The sequence below is a fragment of the Pseudonaja textilis genome, chromosome 2 (genome assembly GCF_049901715.1).
Source record: "Pseudonaja textilis isolate UNSWEBS1 chromosome 2, rPseTex1.2, whole genome shotgun sequence".
Taxonomy (NCBI): Eukaryota; Metazoa; Chordata; class Lepidosauria; order Squamata; family Elapidae; genus Pseudonaja; species Pseudonaja textilis.
In genome coordinates this window covers 191,375,309-191,395,394 of record NC_141991.1, presented here as the reverse complement: position 1 = coordinate 191,395,394, position 20,086 = coordinate 191,375,309, and the positions used below count along the sequence as shown (strand labels likewise).

At 36.3% G+C, this 20,086-nt stretch overlaps 1 protein-coding gene across 2 annotated transcripts in view; it reads left to right on the top strand.

Annotated features, from left to right (window-relative positions):
• DOCK8 (dedicator of cytokinesis 8) overlaps nucleotides 1-20,086 on the top strand; it is an 82,066-nt gene that overhangs the window by 1,300 nt on the left and 60,680 nt on the right. For both annotated transcript variants that reach the window (XM_026703768.2, XM_026703767.2), the window contains exons 2-7: nucleotides 8,673-8,772; nucleotides 14,088-14,263; nucleotides 15,809-15,880; nucleotides 16,677-16,800; nucleotides 18,034-18,246; nucleotides 19,156-19,241. In XM_026703768.2, the coding sequence (XP_026559553.2) occupies nucleotides 8,673-8,772; nucleotides 14,088-14,263; nucleotides 15,809-15,880; nucleotides 16,677-16,800; nucleotides 18,034-18,246; nucleotides 19,156-19,241 (771 nt within the window). The remainder of the gene's footprint in view (nucleotides 1-8,672; nucleotides 8,773-14,087; nucleotides 14,264-15,808; nucleotides 15,881-16,676; nucleotides 16,801-18,033; nucleotides 18,247-19,155; nucleotides 19,242-20,086) is intronic.

Below are 20,086 nucleotides of genomic sequence, written 5' to 3'. Positions count from 1 at the left end.
ATATATGTAAACATATACTTTGTACTTTTGATTTTAGGCAATATTTTTCAGTACCCATTGCAACAATATTATTAGTGAATGAATTCATTTTATACCTCATTACATTTCTTCAGTTTATTTCCTAATGTGATTTTATACTTCAATGAATTCTTTCTGTTTCTTACACAATTACATTTTAATTCATTATACATTTTGCTTTGCAAATATTACTGAGTTGTTGAAAATAGACAGGGGAGTTGCAGTTGTTAAACTGTAGTGATGATACTGAATATTATCATTATTATTTGTATATTGCCAGACTTACAACTGAAATATCTCACAGGCTATTTTCTTTTAATCCAATATGGTACTACAATATTTATTTTAATATTTCAACTCTAATATTATACTGCAGCTATAATCATTCAGATCCTTATGATATTGTAGATTGCACTATGCAGTGTTGTTTTTGGCTGAAGTCGTGATATTACATACTGTGGATCAACAGTATTATGTTTATTTACAGATCAACAGTATTATGTTTATTTACACAATGCAATATAGATAAAAGCCTGACTGATACATTTTAACTTTAGATTCCTGTAATCTCATTAGATCACATGAAAGACAAGAACACATTTTGTAACTGCTGTTCTTCATTTTAATTTTAAAATCCTTTCCCAAGATGAAGATAAATTAATTTTGTAAAAAAAAAAAGACTACAGTCTTGAATTATAAATTATTTTTCACTATAGAAAACAAAGTGAAACAAAGGACCTCTTACATTTTTTGGACTGGAACTAGGGCAGTGTTGTGAAATCAAGAGGGAACATCAGGGTTGTTGGAAAAGGATCAAAACCTTACACATACTTAACAACAGACTTTGGAACCTTATGGTGCACCTTACCTATTATAATTTTTCCTTTGCATTGCATTTAATTTTAGGGTGTTTCCTTTATTTCTTTAAAAAGCAACCATACTTCATATCTAGGGTCACACTTGGAAGTCTTTCCAAGATCTTTCTCAGTATATTATCCAAGTCAGATCTCTTAAATTCATTGTTTTCTTTTCAAAATAGAACATAAAGCAAAGATTGTTCTGGGTTATAAACCATTGGTATCTTTTGTAGCAAAACCCAGAAAATGAATACAAACAATTCCTGGTGTGTGTTGGTAGTTCAATTCATTCTTTCCACTTACAGAAAGAGCCTAGCTCATGTGATGTGCAGACCCAATGTCTGCAGAGAGTCATGGCAGTGGCTTTGAGAGAAATATTCAGTGGCTGTTACAAAAACAGAAAGGGCAAAAGTATTCCTTAAACCAGGGGTGGGGATGGATGGGCGGAGAGAATAAGGTGTTAGGAAGACTCTCAGGTTGGCTCCTCCCTGATATTATTGAGTTGTAAGATGAATAGGAGGAAAAACTCAAACTTGTGAAATTCTGTTAATAGAGCTTATCTCAGAGTGTCTAATCTTGGTAACTGTAGACTTCAGCTCCCAGAATCCCCCAGTCAGCCAGGAATTCTGGGAAGTAAAGTTTACAGGTCTTAAAGTTGCCAAGATTGGACATCCTTTGTTTATCTCAATAAAGTGTCCAGTTCTCTTGTGGAGTCCATTTCCTTATCATGTCAGCTTTAAAGGACTTACGTTGTCAAACAATAAAACCATTTCCTATCTTCAATGATGTCTGTCCTTCTTAATGGAAAAGGTATCAATATTTTTAATTGCTGCCAGCTAATGGAAGTTCTTTACAAACCTGAATTAAAGATGTAATAGCGATGGTCTATTACTATACCACCTCTATACATTCCAAATGTGCCATCTTGAGATTGTGCACAAAGTAGAAAATGTGCTTTATTCAAGTCAGTTGTAACCTGGCTGAACCAAAAACTAAAATGTTTGTAATGTTCCGAATTTCAGCTCCAAAAAAAAAAAAAAAAATTGAAAAGGGTCTGCAAATTTTCTGTTTATACCCTTTTAATATTAAATTTAGGCCCGTAAATTATTTTTCTCCTGATAAATACTGGTGGTCACTGGATAAACATTTGTGCATAATAAGAGAAAGTCTAATTGAGTCTAGATGGCAGTAAATAGAGTTTTATGTGTCACAAGCCCCATACAAACCCCATACCCACATGTATGTGACATCTGGAAAAAAATAGTGACATTTGATATTCTCTCCTAAGTGTGGAAATAGCCATGATGCTGTTTGGTTTACCTGAAAAACTGGTTACTGAAAAGTCAAACTTAGTATTCATAAGTGAAGCTTTGAACAGCAGAAACAGATGCAAATTTCTTTTACCTGTTTTTCAATTCACATTCTTCAGTTGAGAACTCTAGTTTCTGGTAGCTGTGGGATTAAAACAATAACCCTAAATATTTACTCCTTTTTGTGCTTAATCTCAGACATTCCCAACAATAGATTGAAGTCTCCTTCTGTTGAAATGCCAAAACAGGGTTGAAAGAATGTATAATTGACTTCACAACCTGAAAAATGCCTATTGTATATGCCATCACCACAGTGAAAAAATGCCGTTTTTCTGTTTGTATTATAGCTATAGAATACATGAGTTGGGCTTATTCATCAAAAAAAATGTAAACAATACAATACATGATAGTCTTTACTATATACCCTGGTAATCAGATTTAGCATTTTCTTTTCCAATTATCTTGGAAAAAAAGTTACATTCCTATAAAAGTACTCTTTTATGAGAAAATAACCATCACCAATCCTTAATTATGGCCTTTAAGAAAGAAAACATAACATACAAAAAAGATACTACATACACAGACACACAAACATAATATCCCATTTTTATTTGTACAAACAACTCAAGGGAGTGAACGTATTCAACACACCTTCCTTCTCCTATTTTCCCCACAACAGTGACTCTTTGAGGTGGGTTGCGCTGAGAGAGAGTGACTGGTCCAAAGTCACCTGGCTGGTTTTCATAGTTAAGGCCAGACTAGAACTCACAATCTCCCAGTTTCTAGCCTGGTACTTAACCACTAGACCCCTTTCCCTCCCCCCTCTCCCTCTCTCTCTCTCTCCCCTTCCTCCTAAAATATATAGAGATGAATAAAAGAGTCATAAAATTAACAATAAATAATACCAACAATAGTGACATTACCAAAATTAACAATAATCTTCCATCACAAATAGGTCAAATAGAATGAACATAGGTGCAGAACCTGAAATAGGCAACCTGAAAGAATACATCAGAATCTTGGTTGGATAGAAGAAGTGATCAAACCAGCATATTTTCTGCCAGGGTATTTCTTAGAATGGGATAAATGAATGTCATTTAAGATTCCCTATAAGAGAGCAACAGATGTGGCTCAGGGACTTTACACAACCACCCACACATTAATGTAGAGGGGTGTGTTTATAATGCTCCCAGGGCCTGTGAAGGATAAGGCACCCAACCTGGGCAAGGTAAAAGCCTGGTGAATTGTCCATTTTTAGAGCAAAGGAGAGATAGGATGATAGCACATGCCCATTTGGGGGGAAAAACTCCAAATATGGGTCATTTGATAACAGATTTAGATTGGTTTTGAAATACCAGTATTCCAGATACAGAGTGATTCCTGGCATCTTTAAACCCTAATAGACAAAGGGTCTCCAAAGAGAAAGCTAAAGGCTGAGGTTTGCTATTAGCTCTATTTCAGTGGTCGTCAACTGGTGGGCTGCGGCCCAGTTTTGGTGGTCCACAGAGAAATGTCAACCCCAAAGCAATTAATCCAGGCTGCGTGGGAACACAAGGCTGTGTCGCCTACATGGCTGCGGGAACACAAGGCTTGTGTCGCTTGCATTGCGAACAACATGAGGTAGTGAGGGGAAGGGGGAAAGGCGGAGTGGGGGGAACTTGACCCACGTGCCTTGCCTGGCCACCAGGCTGCTTCTTTCTGCTTCTTTCTTCTTCTGCTTTTGGCTGCATACAAGGAAAGCAGCAAGTCTTTCTTTCTCTCCCCCAAACTCTGCCAGAAATTAGTCTTTGGGACCCTGGAAGGCATCCTGCTCCAAGAGGCTGCGCTGTCAAAGACTCATTTCTGGCAGAGTTTGGGGGAGAGACTTGCACCCCCGAGGCCAATTTATGCAGAGGATGGAGGAGACATCATTGTTCTTCTGACACGCTGCACAGCGCCAGGGAGGGCATGGACTGGGGTTGGTGTGGGAGGATGAGTGTGGGGGGAGGCTGGGGCTCCACAGGGGAATTGTTTCCAAGGGGATGCTAGAAAGGCTAGGGTTGGGTGGTGGGGGACTCTGCCATGCCTGGCCAGGGTTCTTCGTGGGTACCCAATGGTGATGCGTCCGGGAAGGAAGCTTATGAAACAGCCAATTGCAGTTAGGACATAAACTCTGATTGCAAGCTGCACAGTGCTGTGACGGGACTTATAAACCGCAAAGCAGACAGGTGTCCGGAGGCAGGTTTCCTGCATGGTTAAAAGTGGATTCAGGGATCCAGCGTTGGCCGTCTTGTTGACCTGTAAGCCCTGGCCCATTAATTCTTGCAATGCCTGAGGATCGGGGTGCATTTCCAAGAGGGCAAGGATCAGCTCTGCACGAAGGAGCATGACGTCTACAGTGACAGACGCCACTTGAGGAATGTCCGGCTTGAGCTGGGGATCTGGGAAGTAAAGCCCATCAGCCTTTTGTTCCCCACCCCGTTTTCCTACCAATTGATCGTTCTTTATTTGGGATCGCAGAATACTCCCCCCCTCTCCCCCCCCCCAGAACGGAGCTGAAAAGCAGGTTAGGAATGTGGCTGCCTTGGAGGGTGTGTGTGTGTGTGTGTTTGTGTATATGAGAGAGAGAGAGAGAGAGAGAGAGCATCACCGCCAGCCCTCTGAGGTTAGATCGGATGGCTCTCTTTCCCACCAACGTCAGCAAGCCACCGTCAGTCAAAATTCATATTAGTGATCTGTGGGATTTAAAATTATGAGTTTGGGGGTCCCTAAGGTCCAAAAGGTTGGCAACCCCTACTCTAGTTAGTCAAGTTGATTCAAATTGGCCCGTAACCCTCCATTCTTCTGGTCATCAAAGAACAGTTGAAAGAAGTTTTTAAAAATCTTTTTGCTAACAGATGCTTTTCAGCTGTCTTTTTTTTCATAGGCATATCGAAAGAAAAGCATGCTCTGAGCTCATGTTCATAGGTTAATGTTTACTGGGATTTTATCATCTCCAGATATTGATATGTTTATTTTATTTTGTATACTTTGGATTTTATTTTGCACCCTGACTACATTTGCAAGCTATCTGAAGGATTACTTTAGGGTATACATTTTAAGACAAATATGGTATAGAACTACATGTTAACAATTTTTTAAAAATCCACACATTAGGAGCCCAAAAAGATTTAAGTAGGTTAAGTATTTGAAACTGCCTTTTTTGACTTGCTGTTGATAAAAGATAAAATTCTACTATCTTGCCCAGATATGTGTTAAAATAGAAGATATTTATTTCTTCCTACTAAGTTTTACACTATAAAAGCTCATTAAAAGCAACAGGTTAGTTTGTTGTGAATTCTTGTTTCATTTGAAATCTAACAAGGTCAGACTTTTCTTTTACCCACAGAGAAGTTTTTGTTTTACTTCATGCTCAGTAAGTCTACTGATAAATTCATGGCCATCCTGTTAGCATATGATAATATCAACCGTCAGTTGCTTTGGGGGGCCTGCAAAATATGACAGGGATTTGTAAATTCTGAGGGAAGAAAGAATGTTCAACTAGAGTAAGCTGAGCATTTGTGGTCATCAGCAGGCCTTCCTGTTTAGTGGCTTCCAGAAGTTTGTGTCTGAGTGACTTGACTTGTAGCAACCTTGGTAGATTGTGACATGTTTACTTCCTATTGTTGATTTCCACTTTTGAGCAAAATCTTAAAACAGTGGAAAATATTTGTGGAGTCTCGAGAGTTGACTGACTGTATATGAAGTTAATAAAATATCCTTATTTCTCACCAAATTGTGCATTTCATTTATTTATTAAATTTATATACCACCCATCTCCCTGATAAGGTGACTCAGGGAGGAGTCTTATTTTTTATCTAGGGAAAACTCTGAATATTTATCCGCTAAACAGAAACACTGTTCAAGAGAGAAAAAGGGGGGTGTATTTGCTTAGTCAGAGCTCCTTTATGCAACAAAACGAACGTTTTGGAGAGAGAATGATATAAGAGTTTAAAGAGAAAGATGTATATATTTGATGTGACTAATCAGATCCCATTGTTGTCGGACTTTTGTTTGGAGTAATAATTCTGTATGTTCATGATTACAGTTCATTATTGTGAATGATAAGCTAGAAAAATATATCAGACTTCATTCGCATTTTCTGAATTCTTACTTGATCCTCTTTTTGGCCAGTTTACTTAAACAACTTTCTTTTCTGACAGCCACTAGAGGGTACTCATTTTCTGCAGAGCAAAAATTTAAGCTATCAAGATGCTTAAGTTAAATTTCACTTTGTACCCAAGCCTGCTCATCTTGACAAGCTTATTTTTTTCTGTGTTGTGTCTTTTAACCTGAACATTTAACTCCTCCTGTCATGTGTTTTTGTAGCATTTTTCTTAGCATTCTGAATTTTTTCCAGTTTTGTCTCACATTTTCCTATGGACTATTGCCATATAAATATTTTGGCGAGGGCTTTATAGTGCCAACCTTTCTAGCTGCCAGCCAACGAAGTAGCCGGCTGGCTGCCTGCCACAGTCCAGAGTTCTGCAAACTCAGTCAGAACTTTTTAGAAGCAAACAAACAAATGACAAATCCAAGGGAAAAGACGAGAGATGCAAGGAGGTGAAATCCAGAGGTCAAAGCATGGCATCAGAGCTGAGACTTGAAAAGTTATTCTCAGCGTTTTTTTCTCTCAGGGTGGGAGGCCAATAAAGAAGCTGCACTGAGCCATCACTCAAATGCATGGCTAAGGTACATTACTTGCTGGAGACTTCTCTTTCACCAGCCTGTTTCTTGGCTGATCTGTCTAATCTGCTCTCTCTGGTTGTATTTTTAATCCAGGCCTCTGTTTGGGACTGGATTGGTGAATCATAGAGTCTGAGGGCTGTGGGTGCAGGTGGGGAGTCCTGGGTTTTTCCCTCAAACGGGGGGGTGTCATTAGCTTCAACATTGCTGGAATCTGCCCCTCCGTTACAATTATCCCTAGAAGCCCTGAGCTGCGCCTGCTGCTCCTCCTCCTCCTTCTCCTCCATAACAGGATTGACCTCTGGCCAATCTGTCAACATTTCAAGAGTAGTTTCTAAAGCTATGTTAATCACAAAGATGCCCAGATTTACTAGCCGGAAATCTATATTAAAAAAGGGGAAACAGCTGCAGCAGAGAGAAGAACCACAAGAAAGTACAGTTAACAGGTTGTATTTGCAATGTCGGTTTACTGTGGTAAGATGCTACAGACTAAGAAACAGATGCTCTGTGGGCCTAAAACTACTTTTATTAGAAGGGCGATTGAATCTTGAAAATCTGAATGTGCTCTCCTCGTCCCCCTTCCCCCCCTGTTTTATCCTTACAAGAATTGGAGGCTTCTCTGAGGTGTTTTCACAAATTTCTGTTTTGGTAATGGCTCATGCCACATTTCTCTGGTTGTTGCCTTGGTAACAAATCTTCCTTCTGTTTGCCATATTTTGTACTGTCTGCCATACAGGTAGTCCTTGATTTACAAAAATCATTTGTTTAGTGACTGTTACAACAGCACAGGAAAAGGGGACTTATGACTGTTTTTCACCCTTATGGCCGTTGCAGCATCTCCATGGTTACATGATCAAAATTTGGGTGCTTGGCAACCGACATGTATTTATGACAATTGCAGGTCATATGATCACCATTTCTAGCTTTCCCAGCCGGCTTCCAACAAGCAAAGTCAATGCAGAATTCTAGATTTACTTAATGACTGCATGATTCCCTTAACAACTGTGGCAAAAAAAGATTATAAAATCGGACGCAACTCATTTAACTACTGAAATATTGCACTCAATTGTGGATGATTACCCATACCACAGCCTTGTATTCCTCTAGAATAGTGTTTCTTAAACATTTTTCTCTCAAGACCCTTTCCTATTTTAAAAAAATTATGGAGGACCCCAAAATAGCATTTGAATGATATCTACTGATAGTCATTAAAAGATGAAGGAGACACACCATAGAATATTTATTTATTGTGTCATATAAAAATAATATTAAACCCACTTGATATTTACATAAATAAAATATTTTTCAAGAAAAATGTGTACATTTAACAAAAATTAATGACGAGTGACATTGTTTTACATTTTTGCAAATATCTTAAATATCTGGTTTAATAAAAGATACAAATAGGAGCAGCCTTCTTTAATTAGTTCATTAAGGTAAGAGGTTTTTTTGAAAGTTTAGAACAATGATTTCCAACCACCACAATGATATGAGATGTGGACTTCAACTCCCAGAATTCTCTAGTTTTTGCTGATTAGGGAATTCTGGGAGTTGAAGTCTACACTTCCTTACATTGTTGAATTTGTGTTGCCCCTAAAACTAGCCACTTGAGTTGGTGTGGAACTGGAAAGAGCCTAGAATTTGAGAGAGAAACTTTCAAGCAAATGCTAATCAGGATAACAGGCACAGTTTGATTCTGTGGAATGTGCTCAAATATTTAAGAAAATGTAGTCAGTTAACTGCAACAAGTATAATCAATTCTGTTGTCTTTTTTAAATTGAAGGCATTCCTCAGCAGAAATAAGACGGCAATTTGTCCAACCATCCTTTGGACCTTTCTGTCAGCGAAGTAATAGTACACCTGGTTTTTCTTCCATTAATCTGGTAAGTGTAACAACAACTTAAAGTTTTTTTTAAATCCACTTTATTGTTTCATAAATAACTCAAATTGGCAAACATATCTAATATTCATTCTTCTGTCTACTTTCTCCAGAACAACAACTCTGTATGGTAAATTGGGCTGAAAGCGAATGACTGACCCAACGTCACTCAGCTGGCTTTCATGGCTAAGACATGACTAGAACTCAGGGTTTCCTAGTTTCTAGCCTAGCACCTTAGTCACTAGACTAAACTGATGTTTGTGCTTCATTTATCCCAGTTAGAATAGTGTTCAAGAAAAGGATTATGCCTCTCACGATTCAACTGTGAATTCCCCCTTTATTGTTATTTTTAAATGACGCTTAAAGTTGATGATTATTAGGTCCCTTGACAGATATTGGCTCCAATAAATTTATATACATATGAGTAAGTGGACATTTGCTCATACATTGAAGAGGGGGACTAGAGAAGGGGACTAGAGAGTTATTTCTGCCTAACTAGAAAAAAAATGATTACTTAAAAGTGACATTATGCAATCTGAATTGAAAGACAACAGGTTAGTTTTACTAATAACTATAGTAACTATGAAGTTATGTGGGGACAGTGCTTTCTCAATGATGAAGCACCCACAAATTCAGATGGCAGTCTGTTCCATTGTTATTAACTCTCACAATCAGGAAATCCTTGTTAATTCAAGTTTGGATCTCACTGTAAAGCTTCCATTGATTGGTTCTTATCTTACCTTCAGGGAGAATAAATTTGTTATTATGACATACACTTCTGTATGATATTCTATCATGTATCAGAAGACTGCTGTCATGTTTTCCCTTACTCTTTGCTTCTTTTAGCTAAAAATACCAGGTATCTTTAACCAGTCATTGTAGAATTTAGGTTCCAAGCCATTGTTGTTGTTCTTCCTTTCATTATTTCCGGTTCCCCAGCGTCTTTTGTGTCATGACGAGAACTGGACTCAGTATTCCACATGTGGACCTACCAATGAAACACAAACAGTATTATCACCTACTGTGGTCTTGATCCTGTACTCTGTTGATGTAACCCCCAATTGCATTCGCTTTTTGGCAGCTTCCTTACATTGTTGGCTTAACTTTGATCTGTAGTTTACCAAGACCCCCAAACTTCTCCTGCCAGTACTGTTACTAAGCTAGTTTTAGAATTATTATCAATCTTCCCCAGCTTTGTGTCATGCACAAATATTAATGTCTGTGTAGACATTTAACACATGAATATTATGAAATACACGTATCTTAAGAGAATATTATAAAGGCATTTTCTTCTGCTTTTATAAAAATGACAAAAGCCTTATCACACCATCAAACTGCAAACTCTATTCCTTTTGTAGCCTATTTTGTAGATATTATAATGCTCTTTAAAAGGATGAGAGAAAGCCTGTTTTTGTCATTTGTCCGATCTTTCTGTAGACATCATTGATTACAAATGTTACTATTAAGAGACGATATTTCCCTCTTGATTTGAATGGAATTTTCCAGAAGTTTGTTGAACTAATCTTAAATTGATCCTCAGACCTTTTAACTGTATTTTAATAAGAATAAACAGGTTATTAGGAACCCACAGTTCTGAAAACTGAAACATAGTAAATATATATTTCCTGTCTGTTGAAGACATCTAATTCACTTCCTCAACTTGAGCAGCTGTCGGTTTAACTTTGTTGGAGATTCATTGGATGATAAAAAGTGTGCATTTTGTTCTCTAAATGCTTTCTGCCAGGTTGTTACTTTTTGTTTCATCTAGCCACCATTTTGATTGCATCATACTGCTAATTTTACTGCATTGACAAAGGTATGTTAATTGTTTCTCTGTAGGTTGTCTTTTATAGATAAACCACACTGCCAAAATCTTAATTGCTGCTTTTTATTAATGGTTTTTATCTTCTTGTAACAATTCTTTCCCCTACATATCTATCACCTCTCAATGATTCCTGATTGGTCTGGGCATGTGCTACGTATACAAGCATTGGGGACGTATTATTTATTTAAGAAATAAATCTGCTGTTATCTATAGTTAGCTATCAATATGTATATTTAAATATATATTAATTTTTATAATTTTTAGTCTAATCTGCTAAATGCACATTAAAAATTTTACAGTGGGATAAATGTGATTTAGAAGACAATACCAGTCTCCAGACTCACTCAAGAAGTTATGATGGAAAAAAAAAGGTTATTTATACCTCAAAAAATTATATATGCTAATTCTAACTGTACCTAGCTTCCTTGCTTTGACAGCTAGAATGGCTGAATAGAGTTCAAGGGTTTAACACATGAATCATTAGACTTCATGTTCTATTCAGGCAGGTAGAGATTCTTTACTGACTGATGATCCTGATTTTTCTACGTTCTCATTTGTACAAAGAGCTTCTATAGATGAATTGCAATTCAATTGCAAAAACTTATGAAGAGTACAATTTTTTATTGTAAGCCATCCAGAGTCACTTATGTGAAATGGGAAATATAAAAATGTGATGAATTTAAAAAATACATAAATAAAATAAAACAGGAGGAGAACAATACTAGTTTACTCATTGTAGTCTTCCTTGTGGCAAGAACGTTTGTACGTCTCTCAAGTTTGCTAGCTTGTGACAATATTTTATATTTTTTTTAATAAAGTTTTATTTGGGTTTTCACACACAAAATACAAGTAAAACATCTTTTTTGAAAATAGAATGGTCCCGGGTTGAACTTCTTTATACAGACACAAAACTCAATTTCATGCTCCTTTTTGTATTCTATTACATATCTTATACTATTTTACATTTTCTATATAGTTTTTACCCTCTTTTAATTTTCTCAATTTTATTTTGATTGTCTCATCTCAATTCAAATCATATTTATACTTTTGTCTGTTCTGTTTCAATTTCATATTATCTTTTCTCATTAAACAAATTTTCTCCTGTAGTGACTAATTGGAGTATGATACCTTTATATCTTTTAATTACATCCATTCAACTCTTATTTAAACTTCAATATATACCTTAAGTTTATGACCTTCAATATAATACATACATAATACATAACTTCCAATCAAATTCTGCTTGGCACATTCTTATAATACACACTATATTCTTTTAAAAAAAAGAAAAAGATTGTAAATATATGTAATTATAAACTCTCATTCCATTCCAGTTCAGTTGGATCATTAATAATCATTAAAACCATAACATCTTTAACACTTCTTTTCAATTAAATATCATACTTCCTTAAAAACACATATAATCTCCATAATTAATTTTTCCCTTATTTCTCTTCACATATGTTTTATAAATCATTAAATATACTTTTTGTTACATTTATTTATTGACATGCATTCCACTGAATTACGATAGCTATTTTATCAGACATTTTATCATACATTGTTTCATATTTCCTGAAATTATTTCTGCTTCTAATATAACCATACTATCTTATGTACCTTTGCAGAATCCCTTTTTCCATTAAGTTTTCACCCATTATCTCTAAATAGGCCCTGTTTCTCTATATTTTGCTCCTGTCCTTTATAATTACTTTTCCTTTCTTTCTTCCCTCTCATCTTCTCCCTCCCCTTTTTACCCCCTTGTCGCTCTAGTTCTAATTCTCTCTTCTGCATTTCCCTCTTCTGTTGCTTTCTGATTTTATACTTATTTTTCACTCTATTTTTTTTGGAGTTGTTTTTCCCAATCTTAAACTTTCCATTCTCTTTCCCCCTTTCCTTTTTAAGCCCCATCTAAGATTACTTGTTCATTAAAGATGGCTTCTTCTTTGTCGCAATCTTCTTGTTCTGCAGGCATTTCTTGTTGTTTCTCATAATTCCAAATCTCCATTTCTAAAAACTGAAATATGAAGCCAAAAGAACCTCTCCCTTCTTGTGTATCTTCTTTGTACTTTCTAAGTTCCATTTTCAGTTCTTCTAAAAGTGGAGCCATTTTAAAAAGTTTTAAACAACCACCCAATTGATTTTAGTCATTCAAAACAATAACCAAGAATCCAGAAATCATCAAGTAATCCAGATAGTCCCGAGTTATATCTTCTTATTTCTTTTTCGACTTTCTCTTCCTGGGGTTTTTGTTGCGATATTTCAGTTAGAATGTATCTTTTGGAAGTCTTCTTGAGATTTTGCTGTAAGTTCTTTTTTAATTTCAGGTAGTCTCCTCCCTTCCAGATCCTACCCTTTTATTCTTTTTCTCTCCTTTCCTTTTTTCAAAAGCTTTTAATTATCCAGAAACCTTTATTATCCCTTTGACTTTTCATTTTCAGCATTAAATGCCTATTGATGTCAAAGTGGATTTTTTTTTCCAATTTCTTGCTTAAATCTCTTAGCTGTCAGTATAGGAAAAGGAGAAAACCAAATCTTTTCCCTTTTCTCTCTCCTTCGCAGCTTAAAAATCTTCTTAGGGAACAATGTTATTGTTTTTTAACAGTTTCAATTCCAGGGTACTTTATTTGTTGCTTTTGCTGTTTGACCCAGTCAACCAAAAGTTTCTCTTCTTATCTTTCTCCTGCACAGTCTTTTCCGGTCGAGTTCTTCTTTGTGGTGGCCATTTCTGACCACCGCTGCAACTGCCTTTGGGAAAGGGAGTAATGGCCAGCTGGGGAGGAGAGATGCGGTTCTCCTCAACCCTGCTGGCAGTCTCCCCCCTCTTCACCACCTCTATGGGGTGGCTTAGCCCCGAAACCAGCCGGCTCGGGGCGCTCCAGCGGCGAGCACAGATCGAAGCCTCACAGAGACGAGGTTTCGGTCTGTCGCTGAAGAAGCTCAAACCGGAAGTCCAGCCTGTGACAATATTTTTGTTTAGGACCATATTCTCAATAAGATAAAATTCCATTCCGTTCCTCTTCCATTTGCACCTTACAGATTGGCTTGGTTATGTAGCAGATGGCACTCCCCTAATGAAAGTAGACACAATTTGTTTTTAGTTATGAATTAATGAATAGATTTAAAGAGAAATTAACCCAAAGGAGCTAAATATAGATTGAGCTAAATCTTCAGCAGGAAACTGCTTATATAATTTTGTCTAACATTACTAAAGAAAGAAAAGAGGTAGAAAAAAGGAAAATGTGTTATTTGTCTAGTAATTTCTCCTCATTTAACCTATTTTCTAATAAGTTAAGAGGGTTCAAGTAGCCTGATTTTTTTAAAACTATAGCCTTTACAGTTATGGTTATATGTAATAATTTAGTGTGATTTATGCCCTTTGCTGTAGGTTAATATTTAATATTAATATTTAATGGAAACTCAGAAATGTGTTTTGCACTCCTCAAAAAAGTATTTTTCTTTCTTTTCTTTCTTTTTCTTTTTGTACTATTTAGCCTCAGTTTTATGATGCTGTAGATCCAGTGGATTTCGAAGGTCTCCTAATGATGCAGCTGAATAATCTAGATTCAGATCTCTTGCAAGAATTGGGTGGTTTTCCTGAAGATGATTTGGAGGTGGTTTATGTTGCAAAGGAGCATAGAACCTTGGAACCATCAATACCAGAAGAACGGTGAGGAAACTTTTTTAAGCAAGCAACTGTTTTTAATGTTCCCATTCTTTTGGGTTCTTGAACCAGAAGTATTTCTTATCAGTGTATTCTGGTTACCCAGTGGTCTGACAAATATCTTTTTATTGCTACATATTCTGAGATATCACTATAATATTTGAACAAAATCTCTGGAAAAATAATTTGTTTTCAGAAATTGTACACATACAAATATTGACTAAGCATTTATTCACCCAGGGCAAACTCCTTGTACAATGTATAACAATAGAATGGTGTAAATAAAATAAATACAAAGTTTGAACTGATATGAGTGTCAGATTTTCCCAGTTCAAAATATGGACCCAGAACAAACCATTTTGACCTTGATTTTTGACTTATCTTAGGGTTTGCCATCATTCCTATTGTCACAAGTTCCTCTGATTTCTCTTTGTTTTTCTTAACTATCTAGTGGCAAGCTAAGGGCAGTGTACTAGCAATAATTTTTTTCTGTCTCCATCACATTCCAGTCCCTTTACCTCTTTTTCTCAAAAGTGACAAATACCTATAAGGGCTTACCTTATAAGGGTACAAGCTATGGAAAGAGTAGGAGAGATTATATTGGGACTACATTGAAAAAGTTACTTCTCTTTCCCTTTATGTTCCAAAGAAAATTGCTTCCCTTCTGTCTGTGGTGATTGAAGGTTTTATCACCTGTGAATATAAGCCAAGTTCTACTGCTGCATAACTGCAACTTGGTAGTCAGGGACACAGTCTTCATGTAGAAAAAAATGTTAATAAACCTAAACTTTCCAGAACAAGAGAAAGATTGAAATTGAACCTTGATGTCTAAAAAGGATATTGGCTATCATATGGTACAGTATGGATGGGAATTCACTGTTACATACAACATTTGCTGGAATTTTTTTCACTGTGGCTTCTTAACTTTTCTGCTATTAAAATCCTTCTTTGATATTTTTGTATTGTAATATACCTATTTAATTGGTTCCTGTGTAGCCTACTAGAGAGAAGCCCAACGATCAGATAATTAGCATTTTTAAATTTTCATTAAAGCATTTTTTTCTCTCTCTGAAGTATTTTCCATGAATTGATCTGGAGATCTGAGGACTGAATATTTTCATGCAAAACATATACTGTATCAATGAATTTCATCTTTTTCCTCAGATGAGATAAACAAAGAGATTATGTTATCTGTGTCCCTTTTTTTTAAACAGTATTTTAGCAGACCAGTGCTTCCTCAGTTCCTTTCTTAGATATTTGTTTCATAATTTACACAATGTGTGGTTTGTACTTTAAAATATATTTTATACTTCATAATGCTACCAGTACACTTTAATTTTAAGTTAGTTTTTATAGATGATATTTTCTTATTAATAACATGTTAAATAAGATGTTCAAAAAACTTATCCTGAAAAACTGGATTTGGAGACTGCAGAAGTGGCTTCAAAGGTAACAATTTTTTAATTACATGAGAATAGCCATGTTGCTGTTATTGACTAGCTTTATGTACAAACACTAATTATGTATAGAAACATTTTTGCTTCTCCCTAGAACTGAATTGGATTTACATGTCCGGGACTGTGTTCAGACTTATATTCGTGACTGGCTGATTGTGAATCGAAAGTAAGTCCTTCATTTATAACTCAATAATTACCCAGAGAAAAGTTGAAATCTACTGTTTTGATTAATTATCTAATTACTCAAGATGTAAATGTTATTTACTCTCATTAGGTTTACTAAATAGATTGAATTCAGAAAATATTACTGGTATTAATAATGGTCTGCTACAGTTGAATTGGGACATCAATCATACAGTATTAGGATCCAACCAAAAACATTTATGGTTGACAGGAGAAGGAAACAATAACGATTGTGCTCTCTCATTTGTCTAAATGAAGCAGCATTTCCCAGATTAGAGTTGTGCATACTTGGTGGTTCAAAAAACCTTCATCTGGTAGTACTCTGCATCATTAAAAAGCGACAGGAAAAATCTCAAGTGCAGCCATATCTATTTTGGCCACACACAAAAAAAAGGCTCAGTGGCATTTGCCTTGTGGCTCGAAGGCGTATCATTGATACATTGGAGAAGAGCTGACAGTAGTGAAAATAGGTTAGACCAAAGTGCCATGGGCATATTTCTAATAACACTGGGACAGGTTTTTTGGGTGGGGTGGGGTGGGGGGAGGGCAGTATATATTGGTGTTCTCTTGAAAAAGAATATGGATAAGAATTTCTCTCCATATTCTGTAGTGGTAATGCATATAGAAATTTATTATAGCTTTGTATTCCATTTATCCAGTTCTTAAATTAATTGGGGGTATTATATATCTTTTGATAGAATTTATTTACATGACAGCAGTTGATCTTTCATTTTGTCTCTTTTTCTAAAACTGAAATCTAATTGGCTATTTTACTGAAGAAATCAAGGAAGCAATGAGGCTTATAACTTCATGAAAACAGGATCCAGAACAGATTTCCACAAAAGCCTTCGAAAGCAAACATTTGAGTCTGAAACGTTTGATTTTCACGATTCCAGTTACCAGGTACACTTAGGAGTAGAGTAGCCTTGAAAGAATGCTTTGAAAAGAAAATGGAGCAGTAGGCAGTGGTGGAGCAAAGCGGCCAGTGGGAGGAATCTCTTTTCGTAATAATGCCTTGGGAGCATTTGGTGTCATGCTATAGGGCCACTCAAATGACACATCTGAATTTCCTTCCCAAATTAGAAGGAGTAACACCAAGTTGATGAGGGACCTTGAAAAGTAATTAAGCCTTGTTTTTTAAATAGTCTGGAATAAGAGAAGAAAGTCACCTTACCTTTAAATATAAAGCTATATGACGGGAGAGTCCGTTCTTGGCAACTTTTAAGACCTGTCAACTTCAGCTGGAAACCATGGAATTCCAGAAGTTGAAGTCTACAAGTCTTAAAGTTGCCAAGTTTGGACACTTCTACTCTATAGCAACCCAGGAATTCGTAATCTTCTCCCAAAGTATTTAATATGTTTCTTGTTCTACTGTGTTTGCATATAAAAAAATCTTGAGACTTTAGAAAGTGTGCAGAGAACAGCAACAAAGATGATTGGGAGACTGGAGGCAAAAAAAAACCAAAAAACCACAACCAATTGAACTGTTGCAGGAAGTGGGTATGTCTAGTCTAATGAAGAGAAGGATTAGGGGTGACATGATAGCAATAGAATTTCAGCCTAGAACTAAGGAGACATTTCCTCACAATTAGAATGATTACTCAATGAAATGACATTCTTCCAGAACTTGTGGGCATTCCAAAACTAGAGGTTTTTAAGAAGAGATTGGACAGTTAATTGTCTGAAATGGTATAGGGTTTCCTGCTTCAGCAGAAGCTAGAAGACCTCCAAGCTCCCTTTCCAACTCTGTTATCCCATTATTCTGCATGTAATAAATGACTGCATTAGAAGGAGTGTTAGTAGTTCCATTTAACATTTATTTCATGGTATTGAAAATCTAATATCTGTTATTGCAATGAATAAGTATGGAAATATGACACAGAAATACAATAGCAATATTCAGAATTGCAATAGTGGTAAATATCTGTAGCTCAGGTGTAGGATAATAGCGAAGGTTCATTTTCCGAACTTGTGGGTTGGTTTCCGAACATTTTGTTACCAAGCTAGGTAATATCTTCAGTGGAGTTTATGGGAGTTTTCCATTAGGAAACTAACCCACAAGCTTGGAGAATAAACGTTTACCCTCAATATTCAGTATATTTAATCTGTTCAACTATTCCCTATTTGCTTGAGCAGACAAGTCCCAGGCACTTAAAGGTTCTCTGTGATGAATCCAATAAAACCACCTTGACATCTGGAGAAATTTGCCTACGCAGCCTACCACTTGATCCCCGATTGACCAACCTACTGCAGACTACTAAAGCAGAAGATATTCAAAGGCAAAATGAAGAGGCACGGCAAGCCGACAGGCCTACTGAGTTGTTTGCTCTGTATCCCAGTATAGATGAGGTAAGCCATATATTTTCGGGCAGAACTATACTTCAACCATCTGGGTTTTCAAAGGAACTATAATACAAAGGACGGTACATGTTAGACATTAATTCCATCCAGCCCAGCTTGTGTAATTAGCTATGGCAATTGTAGTTCAAAAAAAAATTGAAGAAAAAGAAGGAACAAGGATGCTAAAGAGTCTGGAAGCTAAATCATTAAGGGAAATAGATACGTATAGCCTAACAAAGAGAAAGACTAGGGGTGATATGATAGCAGGTTTCTAGCCTTCCTGAGGAGCTGTCACAGAAAAGGGGGCATTGATTTATTCTCCATAGGGAATAAATACCTACCAAGGATAGGATAAGAAGCAATGGGTTAAGAGAAATGCAACCAGGAACTGAGGAGAAATTTCCTTAAGAACAATTAACGCATGGAACAGCTTGGCTCCTAGAGTTGTGGATGCTCCCTTGCTGGAGTTTTTCAAGAAAAGATTGGACAACCATTTGTCCAGGATGGTATAAGGTCTTCTGCTTTATAATACCTTATACGGGTTTGGACTAGAACACCTCTAAGGTCACTTCCAGCTGTAGGATTCTGTGATTCTATAAGTTATTTGGGACAAGTCTTAAAGACAGCAATCAGCACTCGAATTGCTGACTGCTGAATTGCATACCAGTACCACTGCAGCTCCTGCCACAGTGATGTAAAGTCTTCGTATCATAATTGCCCTGCGACTGTGCGGGCTCCTGCACTCTAAACAAACTTTCCTGGCTTTACTATAATTCTGATGACTTCCTACATTTTCTGCATTAATTTATTGCCTGATTGTAAAATAAGAAATGAAGGGCTGGTAATGGATGATGTCAGTCAAAGTACAGGAAGCAAAAATGAACCAAAACAAATAACTGTTCTTAATGTCTTGAATAGGAGGATTCTGTACAAATACGACCAATACCTGAATGCCCAAAGGAGTATCTAGGTAATAGGATATTAGTGAAAATACAGACATTGAAGTAAGTTCTACATCTATGGTGCTATTGGGACATTTTTAGGGGTTTGGGTCAATCAGATGGCATATAGAGTAACCCATACAACAGAATGATGGAATGAAATCTATAATGTAGAAAATGTAAAACAAATTTCCTCCATGTGCTAGTTTTCTTCATTCAGAAAACTGCTTTATTTGGGAAAGTACTTTAAAAGCTTGTCATGTGCACTAGACAAAACACTCTATAGGTTTCTCTATTTCTGCTTATTCTGGTCTATGTATATACAGTATCTACCTAGTAAGAGTTATCTAGCTACCATGTTATCTTCTTTTAAAAATGAGATGTAATTTTGGGTCGTGTTATGTTTAACTGAAGTTTAACATGCCTCATGAGTTAAACACATTTGGTCTTTGATAACATTGCTGCTTTTTTTTCCTTGGAATGATAATGCTGTCCCTGTTATTCTATGTTCTGAAGAAATTATCAGGATTGATGCAAAAATCTGTGTATCGTTATAGGTTACTATGGGTGGAAGTTCTAGGTCTAGATGGAAGAGGATCAGCAACCAGCTTTGTAGTATCTTCTTCCCTCAGATTAGTTAGATCCCATTTGCTCTGTTCCCAAAAGATTTAGTTTATAAAGGAAAAATGGGATCATCTAATTATTTATTATTAAGTGATCATTATTTTATTGTTGGGAATAAAAAACATGCCTCTGCTCATAGAAAATGTTAGATTCCATCCAAAACAATAGGAAAACAAAACAGCCATGGTATTTACTTTTATAAATGTTTTGAAATTGTTTAGTGTTGGCACTGAGGGTTAAGTAAATAAAGCAAAACTAAGTTTTGTGCTAATGTTTCCAGTGCA